At 45.5% G+C, this 17,302-nt stretch overlaps 1 protein-coding gene across 5 annotated transcripts in view; it reads right to left on the bottom strand.

Annotated features, from left to right (window-relative positions):
• The window catches only part of SLC67A1 (solute carrier family 67 member 1), a 92,504-nt gene that overhangs the window by 29,363 nt on the left and 45,839 nt on the right, over positions 1-17,302 (bottom strand). For all 5 annotated transcript variants that reach the window (XM_075754939.1, XM_075754940.1, XM_075754942.1 and 2 more), the window contains 3 exons: positions 6,571-6,686; positions 5,968-6,078; positions 506-606 (listed from right to left, as the gene is read on the bottom strand). In XM_075754939.1, the coding sequence (XP_075611054.1) occupies positions 506-606; positions 5,968-6,078; positions 6,571-6,686 (328 nt within the window). The remainder of the gene's footprint in view (positions 1-505; positions 607-5,967; positions 6,079-6,570; positions 6,687-17,302) is intronic.

Below are 17,302 nucleotides of genomic sequence, written 5' to 3'. Positions count from 1 at the left end.
TATTTTTAATTTTTTTTTGAAAGTACAAGCTTGCTGTGCTTGTTTCCATGCAGCAGAAATGAGTCCTTCCTCAACTCTGAAGGTATCTGTGAAAATGCCAGTAAGACCGTCTACGTACATAAGTTTACAGCATGCTACTAATTAAATGTAAATGAGCCAACCTTCACCAGGGAAAACCTTAGTCAAGGCTCTTTAGCTTCAATGCAAGTTTTGTTACAAAAAACAGGGCAACATCAGCCTGAGGAAATTTTAGCTCCTTTTAGCAGCTTAAAGATCTGCAAGGAGGGACAAGGGGAAGAAAGTTTTTGGGACAGTCCTTGCTGATTTCTTCCCATTCCAAGGAACAGAATAAATTTGGAGTCACTTCTATTTTTTGAAGCCAAGTGCTACATTGCATAGTTAGGATTTGCCCATTAATATTGCGCCTGGATTTGGGAAAGCACGTGTCAAAAAGGTAGCAAATTAGAAAGTGGTGTGGCAAGAGGGGGACTTCCGTTTCACTTACCATTTGAAGGACACCAAAATATGACATCAGGTATCCAGACTCTACTGCTTCCAAGCCAAAGAAATCCATAGAGATGATGGAAAACATAATCAGGAACAAACCTAGAGGGAAAGTTAATGGAAAGCATACATCAGTATACTTGCACTGCATATAGTGGCCCAGACCCTGCTCCCAGTCACCTCCAGTATGAATCAGTAGCTCTCCCTGGGGTTACCAGGCCTGGATATAAACACGAGCAGAATCCTATTCAAAGTCAGTGTAGTAATTTAATCTTTAAATGTTAACTTTTTTATCCCACTTACTTTCATCTTTAAAATAATGTGACTATGTAGGCTGTAGATTCAGCTGTTTATAATAAACTGGTAAATATTTTTATCACTGAAGCCAGACTAACCATTAAGGCAGCAAGAACACATTTGTTCAGACAAGACTGTAACCATAAAAATAATCTGATTGGATTCCTCGCCCCTTTTGCCTGACTTTAGATTTTCACCATGGGGAACGCTGCCTGGGAAACAGCCCGTTGACATCAGCCTAAATACAGCGGTTTCACTGCACCCCTCGGTAGTGACGTCGGTGGCATGTGAAATCTCTCAGTCTCCTGGACAGACAGCAGTGTTGACACAAGCAGTCGGGAAAGTACGGACAGAAACAGCACAGGCTGGGTCTGCTTTCCAATTAAGGCCATTTCTGGAAAGCATAATGGAAAATGCCCACTCGCTAAATCTCACATGAAAATACAACAGTGTGCATTTCCCCCCCCCCACCAAACAGACACAAATACAGGCACGTGTACGCGTGCTCCCATCGTACACAGAGAGCCATCAAATTAAAAATATTATGACAAAACATTGCTCTCAAAGAGTGGTACGGGGTAGGAGGCTGCTGCCTCCCCTAGCGTGCACCTCATCTGTGCACCTCAGATGGACTGAGACAGTTGGAAACCGGGGCTCTCCACACGTGAACATCCCCACAATGCACCCGTCGGACAGCGCTGATCCTGCTGGGGAGAGGAGAAGAGAGCAGACAACCTTTGGGGGGTCCTGTTATAGGATCCTGTTATAGGATCCTCCGAGGTACAAAGACTGGGTAAATAGGGAGCTGTGGTCCCCTCTTTCCTGAAGAAAACAGAGCCCAGGAGGCAACGTGCAAGGACCGAGAAGACAGCTTGTGGCCTGGCAAAGTGAGTCACTAAGCCCGCAGTATGGGAAGGATCTTGCTGGCATTTCCCGGAAGTGTGAGGAGAGTGATCCCAAATTGCTGACTAGAATGCTGTGGAGGACTCATGCCCTAACAAACCAGCATCCAGCAGCCCAGCAGCGCTGCTACCAGTGAGGTAGATGCTGCAGCAGTGAGGACCTCCCTCCGAGCACTCCAAGCCTTTGCCTTGAGGGACCACCACCCTCCCACCCCAGGACCTGCCACAAAGCCTTATGAACCCCACCGCTCACTGGAGATACCTCTTCCCCCCTTAATGGGGATACCTGCACCCCAGCTGGGCCCGCAGCATTGGCGGAGAGGGATGGGGGGCAGGAAGGGTGCCCCGTTTTGCTACTCTCCAGATACTTGGAGAAGGTGCCAGGGAGCTGGGGCTCGTGAAGATTTATGGCTTCACCACACCCCTCTGTGAAAAGCACCCCGTTGTTATCCAGCTACTTTGAAATTGCTCTTAGCTCAAGCCAGCTTAAGGTAACATGCAAATAACAGTATTTACTCACAACATCCAAACCAAGCAAGAGAGTTGCACATGTTTATAAAAGACACATGTGAAGAAATGAAAGAAAAACCACACTTCATTTCACTTGCAGGAAGATTAGATTGAAGCGGGCGCTCACCCTTCATCCTGCTACCCTGGCTGCAGGAACCACCTAGGAGGGGCTTGACCTTCCCACATACCTGACGCTTCTTCCTGATACTACGCACCAGTTTCTACAACACCCCTCCCCTTTGAAGTCCCTCACCAAGTTAAGGCAGATTTGGATCTTTCTCCTCCAAATGAGCTGATTTCTTTTGGAGCAGGGGGACAGGCTCTGCTCTTTAACTAGCGTTACACATTGCACAGCTCCGCTGGACATGCAGAGGTCTCTTCTTTAGATGGGTGTCATCCCCTGTGCCTGCATGGCCACTTAAAGCTGTCTGAACAAGGGAGACCCCCCTGCTCCCTCCCCTTTCAGCAGCTAAGGGGGTCCCTCCCATTGGCAACACATTTCTTAGTGAAACCCGCCAGGCGAGCCCTAGATTGAACTCAAAGGATTTTATGCTCATTGGAACAAACATTTCTTACAAAGATCTCAGCAGGTCCCATCTGGGTCGGCTGCAGGTCAGCTGAATGCAGCCACGTGAGTAATGTTTTCCTCCGGGGGGGGGGGGGGGGGGGGGGCTCGCTGGGGTGGTGAGTCCCCAGGCTCTTCTGGGGACACCAAAAGCAAATGCAGGAGCTGCCTGAGTAAGCCGCAATCCACACTGCGAGTTTCAGGTTTTCAACAGGAAAAAAATAGAAAATAGCAAAACATATCCTCAGAAACCTCATTTTTTTTGGAGGGGGTCTAAATAAAGGGGTGAACTCCTCAGAAAACCTGGCACCCGTGGGATGAGAACTAGGGATATGCAGCAGCAGGCAGGTAAATGGTTTGTGAGATGTGATAAAGATGAGGAAAAGCACCAAGGAGAAACAGGAATGCAAACTGTATTTTCAAGAAAAAAAGACATGACATTTCTAAAAGCAGCCCGTGGCTTTAGGAGGGCCAGCTTAGCAATCCTTACTGAGAGCCAGAGTGAAAAGGTGAGCATGGCCGTAGCCCATCTCAGCCCTCCTACACTGGATTGCAAACGCGATGGGATGCAGAGCCCCACGGTCCACTGCAAAATCTTGTTCCATGTATAACACACAGTCTCTTTAAAAATGGGATTCAGGTGCTAAAGTGATTGCATTAAAACCAGGTTTTTCAAAGGGATTCGGCAGCCAAAGATTCAAACAAGCAGCTATTTACCAGTATCTGCAAGGCCCTGGTGATTTCTGGTCAGTAAAAGGTAGGTTTGACGTTTTTATCCTTGTGTTTTCTTTTCTGTCTCTTATCTACCGCAATGCAATGAGACTTGCTTTTCCCAGGTCGGTTGAGGATGTAATTTGGCTGTGCTGGAGCGGTCCGCTGCCTGTCCTTTCCTTGGCAGCCACCCTCCTGCAAGGGGCACAGAGCCCGTGTCTCTGCTTTTATGCAACACGGGGAGGAGGTTCCCAGCCCTGCAGCCCTCTCAGAGAAGCTCTTTCGGTCTCAAACTAATTTTAGACAACAATGAGATCCGTAAGGAACAGAAGATTTTCTTCTGTGTATATCACAAACTTGTTTACAAAGTAAATAGAGAAAGGTCTGTAATTTGGGTGATCTAATTAATTATACAGTTGTAACCGGGAGATGAAAGGTAAATGAGCTGGGAGGAGCTCAGCCTCCAGCTATGAGCTGCAGAGAAGTGGATGGCCAAATCCCCTTTCAGCTGCCATTGGCTGGTCAGTAACCCAAAAAGAGACCTGTAAAGAGAAGTCACTAGGATTTTAATCACTCCTCACCGTATTTCAAGTGCTATACTTGTAGCAGGAGTGCTTCAGGTGAACCCACTCCTACTCTCACTGACAATCAGCCCATGTCCTGCCTCAGCTTCACTGTCTCCATTCTCTTTGCCTAGAATTTCCCTTGCAGTTTTGGGCAGGAGATGTTTATTTGGGTTGGGTGCATGGTTTTGCTGTGTATGGGAAAAGAAGAACGTCTTCTACAACAGGGAGGAATTTGCATTTCAGCAGCTATGACTACAACAAAGTGCATCTTGCCCGGCCTTTGGAAAAAGGAGAGCGCACAGGAAATTACCGTGCAGATTGCATATGGATGTGGTCTCAGGACGGCATTTTTAAACAGAGAAATGAATGCTACTTTAAGCTGAGAAATGAACCAGATTCAGCAAAGAAAACCCTCTTAAAACATCACTTGACTATCTGGTTCTGTGAAATGCTGTCATTTTATAAACACTTTTAAAAAATACAGTTTTAAAAGTTTGGTTTCAGAAGAACCTAAAAAGTGCACTATTAGGGCAAGCCAGCAGTCCATCGAGACTGTATCCTGTCTCCAATGGTGGGGGTAGGACCAATTGGCATTATGGATCCCACCCAATGCCAACTAAGCACAAAAAGTGAAAAAGGAAAAAAAAAATAAAAATCAGAAGTCCTTTACTTCCCTGTCTATTATTCTACGGCTTCAGTCAGGCTTGCTCCCCCAGAGCCTTAGCGAGGAATAACAGATGAACCTGGCCAAGCCCAGCAATGCCGTCCCCTTCCAATTCAGCCACTCTCCACAGCCAAATCTACTTTCATTTGTAAACTGAATTAACAGCTTACAAATTAGAATTGAAGTTGTAAATTATGTTTCATGTTATTTGAACTTCAAGGGCTTCTCCAGACACAGAGGAATTAGAAAAAGATGCAAAGTATAAAAGCTAAGGTACCTTAAATCCTCTTAGGATCCTTGTTCAGAAGGGACTTGCCTTAGTTTGTTCAGATGTGTGATGTACACGTGTTTTGAAGTGTACAAAATTCAATCCCTGAAACTGCCATCAAGAGAAACTGCACTTTTAGGTTTGACTGGGAAAAGAACCGTAAATGCTCTCTGTGTGGAAGGGCAGAGAACGTCACCCTTTCCTTACCCCACCACTAAAAAGGTTGACATGCTGGATTAATCTCTAGACAATCAAGGAGGGAGGGCAGAACACAGAGAGTATGCAAAATTAAAGATGATTAAATTGTGACCAAGGATATGTACAACCAGGCAAATCGTGAGACATGGACAATGCCAGGGCAGCAACTGACTGAAAGGGAGCAGGGTAACAGGCAGGTTTGGGATGGGTTTGAGGTAGCAGCAGGTTCCTACCATGACATAAGCAGAATATATAAAGTAGAAAAGAACAAGCACCACCATCAACATACACAGGAAAAAACATGGTGTGGTTCCCCTGCATGCAGCTGACAGGTAGAGCAGCCATAGGTTTTAGTTGTTGGGAAAAAGGTTAGGGTACACATATTCCTTAAAATCATTAAGTAAAATCAGGAAGGGCTTCAGTATTTCTGGCAGACTACAAATGATTTCCCTCTGCTCTGAAGAAGTTACAGCCTAAATAGAAATGACAGACAAGAGGAAAAAAAATTTACAGCTGGGGGATGGGGTAGAGAGATTAAGTGATTTGCCAAAAGTTATAGAAGCAGCCTGTGGCAAGTAGTCTGTTTTACATTAAGACCCAGGGTTTTGACCCGATATAGCTGAGAGCATTTGAAAGCATCCAGCATTGAGTTAGGAGCTGAATCTTCACTGCTCCGTGATCAAATGCAACGTGCTTTCAGTAACTTGAGACAAGCCTGGTCTATGGTGTATGTCATGTTATTTTAAATACATCAACAATCATGGGTAATGGGTGAGATTTACCTATGGGAAGTCCAGCAAAGACCTTGACTATGAAAACTTCCATCACTCCTGGAAACTTCATCAGGCGTAGGATTTCTCTGATACTAAACACGCTGCCAGACTGTGATGTGCCTACAGAAGATGACATATTGATTAATACTCTATTTATACAGGTTAGAAGCAGGAAGCAAAAGACTCTGAGACCGTCTGCTCAGGTTCACTACCACCTTTCCGAAAAGGTGAGTCTCTGCAGCACCAGCTTTCTGCCGACAGCAGGAGGTTGGGAGCTGGTGCTAGGTCTGCACGCAGAGGACCCCTGTGAGACAGCAGGACTTGCCTCCCATGCTGGGCCAGACTAACCCCCAGCAAGGGGTCCACGTTCACCATTTCTGAGATCGTGGCAAGCACTGGGCTGGCAGGTTGCAACTCTGCATGGCAGAGTGGTCGGCAGATAGGGAATAATATTCTTCCACAAGCACAGCTTAGGCATTAAAGTGTCAGCATTTCAAGGTTGACACCTTTTTGCCCTTAAATGCAACCTCAAATCCTTTAGCAGAGTCCTTACGGCTTGACAATCCCCGGTCCCTGTTCATGTGCTATTTATCAGAAACACTAAACACTTACTGTGCTCTGTCACACGATGGTCTGACTTTGGTTTAGCCTGCAAAGGGATCCAAACCATTGCTATCGTGGTATTTATGAGATTACCCACCAGCCCGACATATGTAGGAACAAAAATGCTGCAAACGGAAAAAATACAGGTAAGTGGATAAATAGCATAAACGACATTTATACCTCTGTCCTGCAATGGCTTGGGGACTGGGATGAGGAACAATCTCCTTGAAGCTGCAGTACATAAGGCTATAAAAGAGCTCACATCCTTTCATGGGGGCTTTGGATATGACCACAGTTTGAAATTTCACCAAAAGACGGCTTTTATCATCAAGATAGTTTTTTACTTGTATTAATAATAGGTATAATACAATACTTTTAAATCTGTAAGTGTCAGGGGAAATGAGCCCCTCTTGATTTAATGAAGCTTTAAAATCTTCCCATGGAAAGCATAGCAACTGCTTGTCAGGAACCATCTACTCCCACATCTATTCCCCCGTTTCATTTATCTAAGTATCACCTCACTCCTTGAAATTTCTCAGCAAAATCAAATGAAGTTAAAGAAAGTGAAGAAAATACTCAAGATGATTAAGGATGGTAGAATACAGCCCAGCCCACAACCAGCACTGAAACCAGGGAGACACAATGCCACTTGAAAAGGAGCTGCTAAAAATAACGAACAGGATTTACAAAGCCACCTGAGGAGTGGAGTAAACAGCACTTTGATTGATGCACCTACTTTTCTCCAAAGGTGTCCAAAATCAAATCAGCACCCCTTCAACTGCCCCTCAGAGCCCCAAACATTGGATCTTTAACAGAAGCAGAGCCACATTCTTAGATGTAGACTCAGTGAACAGCAATTATTAACAGTAGTTTTACAATGATAAAAAGGAACAATTACAGCTTATCTAAAAACCCCAAACACAAACCCCATAAAAGTCAATAGAGTCAATAATAGGTCCTCAATTATCACTGTCTTCTTAAAAGAGAAGATTAGGAAATGACTCCTCCTAGCCTTTAAGGGCATGTGGGAAGATTTCAGGCTCTGAAGGACTTTAACTCTGCCAGACACAGATGGAGCAATGTCCAGGGCTGGAAGACTGAAACTCGGGAGAGTTGAGCTGAAAACAAAGGGAGGAGCATGTTTTGTCTTTAACAGTGAGAGCAATTATCCAGTAAACCAGCTCATTAAAAGTCTTCCCCAGCATGGGAACCCTGCTAGTGAGAGAGTTTCATAAAACGTGTGTAAACCCTACCGCAGGACGCAGGTTTGGGGTGGGAATGCCCAGCAGAAACACCAAAGGCTGGTGTCATGGAGGGGACAAGGCTAAGTGACCATCACGGTCTTTCTGGGGCATCGAAATTAAAGCACCTTGCACTTCAGCAAAACAATGCCTGGATTCCACCAGAGAAGGCTTTGGAGCCATGCGAGTCCACGCAGACTTTGAGGCGACTGTGCCATCCCCACATCCCCAGCAACCTGTGCTGCAAAAACAGGATGCCAAAGTGAGCTGCAAGCCGCCAACCAATGCTCCCTGTGAGCCTGCTGATAAAGGACTGCTTATTGCCTGACTTTTTACTGCTGCTTTCCTTGTCAGACCATGGCCTATGTTTTTCGTGGAATAACCAGCAGCACTAATTGTAAAAGCCTCAAGTTTCCGCCATGCTAGACAAAGGTGTGGTCTGAATAATTTCTAGAGTATTATTAAAGTCCCAGAGCAAGACAGTCAAGGATTGAGATGCAAACAACCAAGAAAAGCATCAAAGAGCAAATACAAATATATATATACACACACACACATATGTATTCCCGCTAATAGCAACAGCAAAAATCCCAGCTGAATATTTTAATTTTCATTAATTATTATTAATAACAACAAAGTCAGATAATATCTTCCTGCAAATGGACTTACTGCAGTTATTTAGTACTGCTGCCTTCTATCCACCAAGCTGTTCTGCTAATTACTCCAGACCACAAAATTAGTCATTTACTGGATCGTTATTTTTTATTTTTAGTGCAGCAGATTGCCACTTTCTGATTTAAAATTATCTGCCAAACAGTTCCCAAACTATTGAAATAAAATTTGTGGACCCAAATTTTTATCAAATAAATCGGAATTTCTACTTTGCATTGCAACATAAAGTAAATTTACTAGCAAAATAGAAAAGATAAAATAACCAAATAAGTAGATGCAGCTGGCTTAATGTTTTAGGGGATTTCAATATTTCAAGCTTTCATTCTGATATGGAAAAAACGCATCATAAAATTTTTCATTGGATGGAAAAAAACTTCCTTTCCAGTCCTATCATTTCCTGAGGTTGTCCAGACTCCCACATGTAATATGTTGGGAGTAAATATGTTTTACTCTTCAGACCCAAGAAGAATTACAGCAAGCAATGGGGGAAGGATGCTCCTGTAAAACTAGTAAGCAAATGATGCTCTACTACACTGCAAGCATACGACTGATAATTCATCGCTGTGAAAGGGAGAGGAGAACCTTGGCATTTTACATACTTAGGAAAACCTGGGCTTGCCTTAATGGATTCATGGCATTTTGTATGGCTGGACTCTGAAGTCAGAGAAATCCAGTAAAATATAGAGCTCAAAATCATGCTTCCCAGACAAGCCCAAAACATTTAAAATCATCTGAAAATACCTTTTCATAACCACAGTTTTCTGTAAGTGCTTCATCTTTCTCCATATATTAAACATTATCATTTGTTGATAGAAAGGTGATGAAGCTACACCCTTGGGCTAGCTGCTCTGTTATCTGGTCCTACACAGCAGGGACAAACTCTGGAATCGGAGATAACGCATCTGTGTCCAGAAACCACCTCTCTTGTTTGTTTGCTTGTTTAAGAAAGATGAAGTGAAACCAAGGTTTATAAAAAAATGCCATTTTGACACAGCAGGTCATTCTTTTTTATTTTCTGATGTATCTTCATTTCTTTTTTCTGATATTTCTGTTACAACCCATGAATTATAGAATCATAGAATCATTTAGGTTGGAAAAGACCTTTAATATCATCATTACGCACAATGACGCCACCCCTTCAGTAAGGCATCAGAGGGACGCATCCTCCCACTCCTACAGCAAAAGGCAACCGTTTTACAAAGCAGCAGTGCAGGGCAGCTTTCCTGAAGCCCTGACACATCATCACCTCTGAACTCCCCACGATGACCGCTTTGGGGCTCGGGTAGGTGAGGGACTGCAGACAACGTCTTTTGCTCTTATACAAAGACACAGAAATATTTACACGTCACGTAAAGGGACCTGAGTACAAAAAACAGTGTGCATGTGCTGAAGTGTTATTTCTGGCAGCAGGGACAACAAACACTACTGGGTCAAGCCGACAGTCTTCTCGCAGTGATGCTGAACAGGAGACCGGAGGCCAACGCATTTGCTGGGGACACTGGTGAAGTTGCAATGATGCTGCCAGATCCTCAGCTAGAGCTGCTCCGTGTCACCAGCACTGGGGAAAACTCTACCCACACCCTGGGGTGTTGCTGGGAGGGGAGCTACAGCCCTGCGGAGGTGGGTGGGAAGGAGGTGGTGGTGGTTTGGAGGAGTCCATCAAGCAGCAGGAGGGCAGGGGAAGGTTTGCACCCTACAAAAGCCCTGAGGAACAGCACTTTGGCAAGGGGTACAGAGATGCCCATTCCACCAGCAGAGAAAACACCTGGGGCTTAGCGCTGATAATCATTCTGCTCTGCTTGCTGGACCCCTTTCTGCACATGCTAAGCAAGTGGAGGACCCAGGGCTAAGCCCTTGCTCTTATTTCTTAATGGTCCGATGAGGAACAAGCGGTACAAACCAGAACAGGTAAGCTAAAGGCAAGACACCCCGACCCCTCAGCATAGGTGAAAGCCAGGGCTAGGAGCACTTGCTGGGTTGGCAGCTCCTGCTGTGCAAGACTTGGCTCGCAGGCACTTGTCTTTTTTTTTTTTTTTTTTTTTTTTTTAAGATTTAAGCATAAAATCTCATCTCTGCTGAAATCAGCAGGAGTCCTGCATTCAATTTTACCTGTTTGGCTTATCAGGAGGAAGTTTCACCAAGAAGGGACACAGTGGCACTATTAAGACAAATGAGGCGCATTAAACAGGTTGCTCCTGCGGGACCTTTTCCCATCCTCTTCCTCTTCCTGCCCTCCCTCTTGTCTCTCCTGGCTGTCCGCAAACCAGTCATGTGGAGCCAGAGCGAGCCCTGCCAAAACCAGCAGCAGATTTCCTGAGCAAGGCAGAAGAACAAAGGACGAGGGCAGGACTCATACAATTAAATTAAAGGGAGCAAAAGGGCGCAGCAGCTTCAGCAGCTGAGATCATTGTGCGGCCTCTTCCAGCTTTTCACTGATTAATAGAGGTTAAGAGCCTTTTCCATCCTGGGCTTTACGGTCAAATTAACTTGGGTAACTTTATGTGTGTACTTCAGTGTGTTACTTATAATCCCTTTGCTTCTCTTGCCTCTGGAGAGAGTCCCTTGCTGACTTTTGCCAGCAGCCTTCCTTACTCTCCCCTGGGGTTTTCCATCAGCAAAGCTCCTCTCAGGTTGTCAGCTAAGACCACTGCTGCCCACTCTTCTTCATGTGCTTTCAGCCTTTCCATGCAAGGGAGGAACAAAATGCTTCGCCACGTCCTGCACGGGACTGACGTGCCCAAGGTCCCGCTGCCAGGAGGGTGCAAAGCAATTGGCTGCAGACAGCAAACACTTGAACTCAGAGGAGGACTAGCTTTTGCCAACAAGAGCAGCCATGGCTTGTCCTGACTTAAAACTTTCAGTGAAATAAGAAGAAAACATGAGCAGAGGGACCTGGACGCCAGGAGCCCATAACATCAGCCAAATGCTGCTTAACGACATAACAAAAGCCTCTGCTCTTCATCTTCCTGAGGCCATTAGGCAAGTGTGGTGGATGCATTAGAAGCATCCATTAAAAGAGTTTTAAAGGGTTTCAAAAAGTGGGATGGGCCACCCAGGGCACACTTGCCACGGGACCAATGGTGTGGCCAAGTACAAGGCTCCCTTGGTAGCCTGTGGCCACAGATAAGTGACAAGTGGCTGGCAGCTAGGATTGCCCATCTGGAAACTCCATCCTTAATGCTGGTGGGAAAGCAGAATTGATGATGAAACCATTAACAGTAATGTCACGGTAAAAAGATTAAACCCAAAGACAATATTAGCATTCAAAGCTGACTGGAGGAGAGTTGCATTTCTTCCTATCTAACGCTTAACCAGCCTCTGCATTTACTTGCAGGTAACTGTAAATTCCAATGCACGTGAAGCAAGGACATGCTCTACATTACTTCACAACCCCTCCCATCGGGGTCAATTAGTAGGAGGCAAACGAGCATGATCAGGGTTCAGTTTCTGAATCAAGATGTGAGGCAGTAACACAGGTGACAGCAAGGACTCCCAGAGGCTCCCCAAACCCTGGAAGTGATTTTTTGTGGCTCTGCCCCAAGTGTCACACACCCCTGGAGTCAGAGGTGGCACATGTGAAGCATCAGAAAAATCTGGTGTTTATAGCAAATGCAGTTTGTGGAGAGTAGGGCCTGGCCAAACAAGTACATGTGGGTGCATATACCTACATATATATGCACAAACACATGTGCAGGCCATTTCCCAGTAGCTTTGAAACAATGCTTTCAGCAAAACTTCCATGAAAAATTCAATGACACAAAGCTGCGCGCACCACACGGAGACCAGGCGGTGCCACAGGAGCAGGAGAGAGGCCGCTGACCAGGCATTTGCAGACAGGTAGTATTTTCAGCTCACAGACGAGGGTGTTTGAACAAAGTTCCCGCTTGTACCTGCCAGCAGCACCCCCAGGCAGTGCCGAGGAGGGATGGGCGCCAGAGCCTCCTGCTCCCACCAAGGCAGGCTACAACAAACCAATACGGGACACAGCTTTAGGCTCCGGCCCAAATTCCAGTCCTTGCTCTGACCTTGCTGGGCTGCGATTCCCATCTTTGGTTTCCTGCCTGAAAAGGCTGGGACAGACCTACGAAGGTACCTAGGGGTTGCTGCCAGCCAGGAGGCTACATTCAGGCTGCGTGTGCCGCAAGACGGTATCAGTCGCTTTCTGATTAGCATTCGAGTTGCAGAGCCCTGATCTGCAAAGCCCAGGAGAAAAATGTGCGTGTGTAATCACACAATTAAATGTTGCGTCAATACAGCGATTCTTTCAAGGAGGAAGCAGTTCCCAATGATTCCCTGAGGATTAAAAGATCAATGTGTATCTCGGCAATGAATGGGATTGAGTTTGTTTTCTTTCTCTTTTTCTTAATAAAGTCAAAGTTGAACATGGAGAGAGCGCAAATTGTTTTTTAGTGACTCACTCCCACTTCAAAACAGCGCTGCATAAAGCCGGCATTCATAGCCGGCCCAGATTCCTTAAAGCGATCTGAAAGGACTCTGAAAATATTCTTTGATTGCAGTCCGGCCGCACTATCCACTCATCTATTCACACCCTTAGAGGGGCAGCTATGGGTGAAAAACAGCTGGTGAGTTAAGAAAAGAAAAGCAACAAACTGAGGTGAAAAAACAAAAGTCCAGGTAAAACCATGACACTAAACCATGCTCTCTAGTAAAAGCTTTGTGCCCGTAAGAAAGCGAGCAGCGGCCACTGTGTTCCTGATAACTTAGTAATACATAAACTTAGTGCATAACTTATTGTAAATTAGTGGTGATTTCATTCAAGGAACTTTGTTTTACTGCCTTGACAATGCTTGCTGAATGTATTTCATCTTTGATGCATCGTAGTCTGGTCTATGTTATTGAGATTCCTCCTTAAAGACAAAAAAAGCAAGCCCAAAATTTGACCAAAACTTCTTCAAGAAACAAAACCACAAAAGCCTCAATCAAAAAGAGGTTTACTGAGCCTCAAAAAAATTCACACATTTCCTAGGACATTCATGCAAATGTACAGAGATAGTCTGGCTTGCACAGCCCAGGGCAAGAAACAGCACAATAACACAAATAAACCCAGACAGCCCAGTGCTCAGCAGGCTTCGAGGCAACCCTGTTGGTGAAGGGCAGCTAGTACCACCCATCACATTAGCTGTGACTCTGAGAAGAAAACAAAACAAAACAAAAAAAACCCCAACTTTTCCTTTCCGCAGTTCCTATTCCCTGCCCTCATGGAAAAATCATCACACATAGGCACAAAGAAGCATGGCCTGAGTCTTCCCCCCAGCTTTCCTGCCCAAGCAAATGCCCATGTGAAAATGGTACATCAAGTGACGAGCGCAGGTTAATGCTAGCTGAAGGAGCATTAAATCCCAAGTGAGAACAAATGTAACCTCCAAGGGACACGTGCCAGAGAAAGATGCCCTTTTGCACTTGCTGCATCATGGTCAAGTACAAGGTACTTCACAAGAGGTAGGACAAATCGCCTGGGATTAATCACTCACATTTCACTAAAGTCCTTCAGTGAGGCTCCTTTGGTTGCAATTTTCCCATTATGTCACTGGGAGCCTGGGATTTCTCTAGAGACAGAACATAAAACCTGAGCGTATACCCACTCCCACCCATGCATCAGCAGGAAAAGAAGGGAGTTTACTGCCCTGATGCAATTGGAAACCATGAGCAGGGTGTCCTTTTTGGCACATATGTTTTAGATGAGGAGCAGCAGAAGTTGGCAGCTGCTGCTGCTTTGGGGAGAGCAGGAGGCTCTTTTTCACTCCAGTGAACTTGACATCATTACAGGCTGTCCAAGGAGGTGGTGAGACTTTGCGTCTGCACCCTCCATAGAACCCCTCACAGGGCAAGAATGAGTCACCCACAGACAAGTGCTCATTCAACCGCTTATTTCTAGTGGCAGCCACATCTGGAAAATTTGGGTGGTGGGAAGGGAAAAAAAGATGAAGGAGGATATGAGCATCCTGCATCACCCATTTCCATCAGAACTGGGCGAGGGAGGGATGCTGAAGATTGGCACTGGTGCATTAGCAGGGCGAAGAGCCAGGAGTGCAACAGCAGAGGCACATCTGAGCTGCCGTGTGCTGGGTACACCAGGTGTGGGATAGGGCTAGGAGTTCACAGCCATCTCCAAAGTCATCGGAGCTACCCGTGGCTTAACCTCCCTTAAGGGACATTCGATCCTGTGTGTGTCACCAGCCCAGCACAAGGAGTGCTGCTGGTGGGACTTGACACTCAGCCTTGCAGAAAAAAACACTTCAGGTCAGTGCAGGACATTGAATAAGAACGCTTGGGCTTCTTCCACAGGGAAAATCCTCCTTTGGCAGAGCTCCCTATGTAAGTGGTGCTCTGTGTGAACGGATAAGGCTGGCCATCAATCAGGAGCTCCACAGCAACCAGGCTATCTGTGCCCCCACAAGTGCTCGCTGCAGAGAAAATCCCCCAAATGAAAAGCAGCTTGAACTAACCGGCCCCTGCCGCAGCCCCAGCTCAAGCACGGCAGATCCCGCCGCTGGGGCGCGAAGGGGATGGTTGTGGCAGGATGCTATTTCCCAGGCAGCTGGAGCAGCCTGCTCGTGCCAGCCTGTCCTGCTGCCTGATCCAACACAGCGCTCTTCCGAGGAACTCGACTAATTGCCGGAAGAGGCATATCAGTTACGGTTCAATAAGATATGGGCGTATTTGCATGCTTTGCCCATAATCCGCCACTAATTTTGAGTGTCATTTATTCTCATGTGCTCTTTTCTGGTAAAACATCCTATTTCAAACTACTGCACTTTGCTAATTCAAAGCTTGCTCTTGTATGAGTGATAATTGCTTTTCCCTATTGCATGGTGTAGACAGTCGCACTGGCATCTCGGTGCACCGAACACCTGCACATTTACATGCATTTATAACAAAGAGGGGAATAAGCTGCACTCCCCAAAAGATTTCAGGCAGCTGGCTGGCTAAGGCATTGCTCACGCTCCGTGGTATCACCCCGTATGGCTAGAAATGGAGGAGTCTAGACAAGGACCAGGTATGAGCTGCACTCCCTGAACAGGGGCTTGCAACATCTGGCTTTGATCCCAGCAGCGCTAACACTAGATGAGCTGGGGCAGGTCAAGATAGGCATCAGAAAGTAGGTGTAAGCGGTCAGTTCTCACAACAGAGGCATCCCACCCGTGAGGCTGGGACATGTGCTGTTCGATCTATCTGTGAACCATCTGGAGCAGCAGTGAGGTAAGAAAGTTTGCTGAGGATACGCAACTAAAAGAGCACTGGGGAAAAGAGCAGTTGGTGGGGAATTGTATATGGCCCTTAGAGGGCTGAGGGATTGGGCAATAACATGGCAGCTGAAAGTGCAGATTAAATTTAAAGTGATGCATGCAGGGAAAACAAGTCTTAAATTCACATATGAAATTATGGTTTCTGAACTGCTTATTGTTACTCAGAAATGAGACCTTTAGACTATCATAGACTTTTCCACAAAACCATCACCTCAATGCTCAGCTAATCAAATTAGGGATTACCATGAAAGAAACAGCAAGCAAACAGAGAAGAGAACCTCATTAGACCACTGTGCAAACTCCTAGTTCACCAGCACTTTGAACAGCGTATGCAATCCTGGTCCCCTACTCTCAAAAAGGTGTCCGAGAAGCGGAACAGGCTCAGAGGATGGCAACGAGGACAATTCATGGCAGCTGGTTTTATGCCTGTGGAGGCTGAGAGCCTTCACCTTGGGAAGGAGATGTCCAAAGGACATCTAATAAAGGTCCACAAGTGCGTGAGGGACTTGGAGCATGTGGTTAGGAAGTGACTGACACGGTCACTTCCACCACAAGAACCGGGAAGCACCAAAGCTGTCGGATACTGGTTCAAAACAAAGAGAAAGCCTAATTTGTACCACAACATATAGAAGGTCGGTAGCGTTTATTGCTATTGATGTTGTGGAAGCAAAAGGTTTAGACAAGTCCAAGGAGAAACTGGATAAGCACTTGGAAGAATGATCCATTGAAGGTTATGAAAGTGTCATGAACCACATTCATTCACGTCAGGAAATCCCCTGAGTTGAAAGTTGGAGGCTGGAAAAATAATCAGTGAATAACGCAAGTTTTTCCCACTCTTTCTCTTCCCTAGGCTTCTTACCATGATTTTTATTAGAGAAAGGATACCAGATCACACTGAGACGCAAGTGCAATTTCCTCCTCTGCAGCAGGAATCATACTCGTGTCTCCTATCACCATCTCACAAACCAGACAGGCTCGTTTTTGCTCATTCCCTGGAAAACACTGCTTTTCTCCTACAATCCTTAAACATTCCAGATAATAAATAACAACCACAACTCTCACTTCGTGCTTGGGACACTCAGTTGAGAAAGGGTAACACTACATTTCAGTCCAAAAAACGTTCACCTATCTTAAGTGACTGTTCAATATAAGACAAAGATGCAATCTCCCATCTCTTAAACATGGGTTTTTCCCAGTTTTTTTCTTGGATACTCCAATCATAGAAAGTAATAATAGTTTTTTGGGGTCCCCTCCATCATCATCATCTTTCATGGTAGAGGTTTGTTCCCTAAACAGGTGGCAAAACCTTGAAGGACATTATTTTATTTTTTTTAATTAAGCAAGAAAAACTGCTCTTCCAAGTTCAGAATGTGATAAATTATTAAAACGCTCAGTTTGGGTGTGTCACTAGGTAAGGACTCCCACGCAGATACTGGTTAGAAGGTGAGCAGCGCTTGCTAGACTACCCGGTGACTCACCACTGAACGCATCGTTAATCATATATAAGAGCATGTCTGACTTCATAGAGTACTGTAGGTGGTGTGAAATAATCTTTGAATG

This window comes from Balearica regulorum, chromosome 5 (assembly GCF_011004875.1).
Source record: "Balearica regulorum gibbericeps isolate bBalReg1 chromosome 5, bBalReg1.pri, whole genome shotgun sequence".
NCBI lineage: Eukaryota > Metazoa > Chordata > Aves > Gruiformes > Gruidae > Balearica > Balearica regulorum.
Note: the sequence above shows the minus strand (reverse complement) of the source record. Positions and strands in the feature narration are given on the sequence as shown.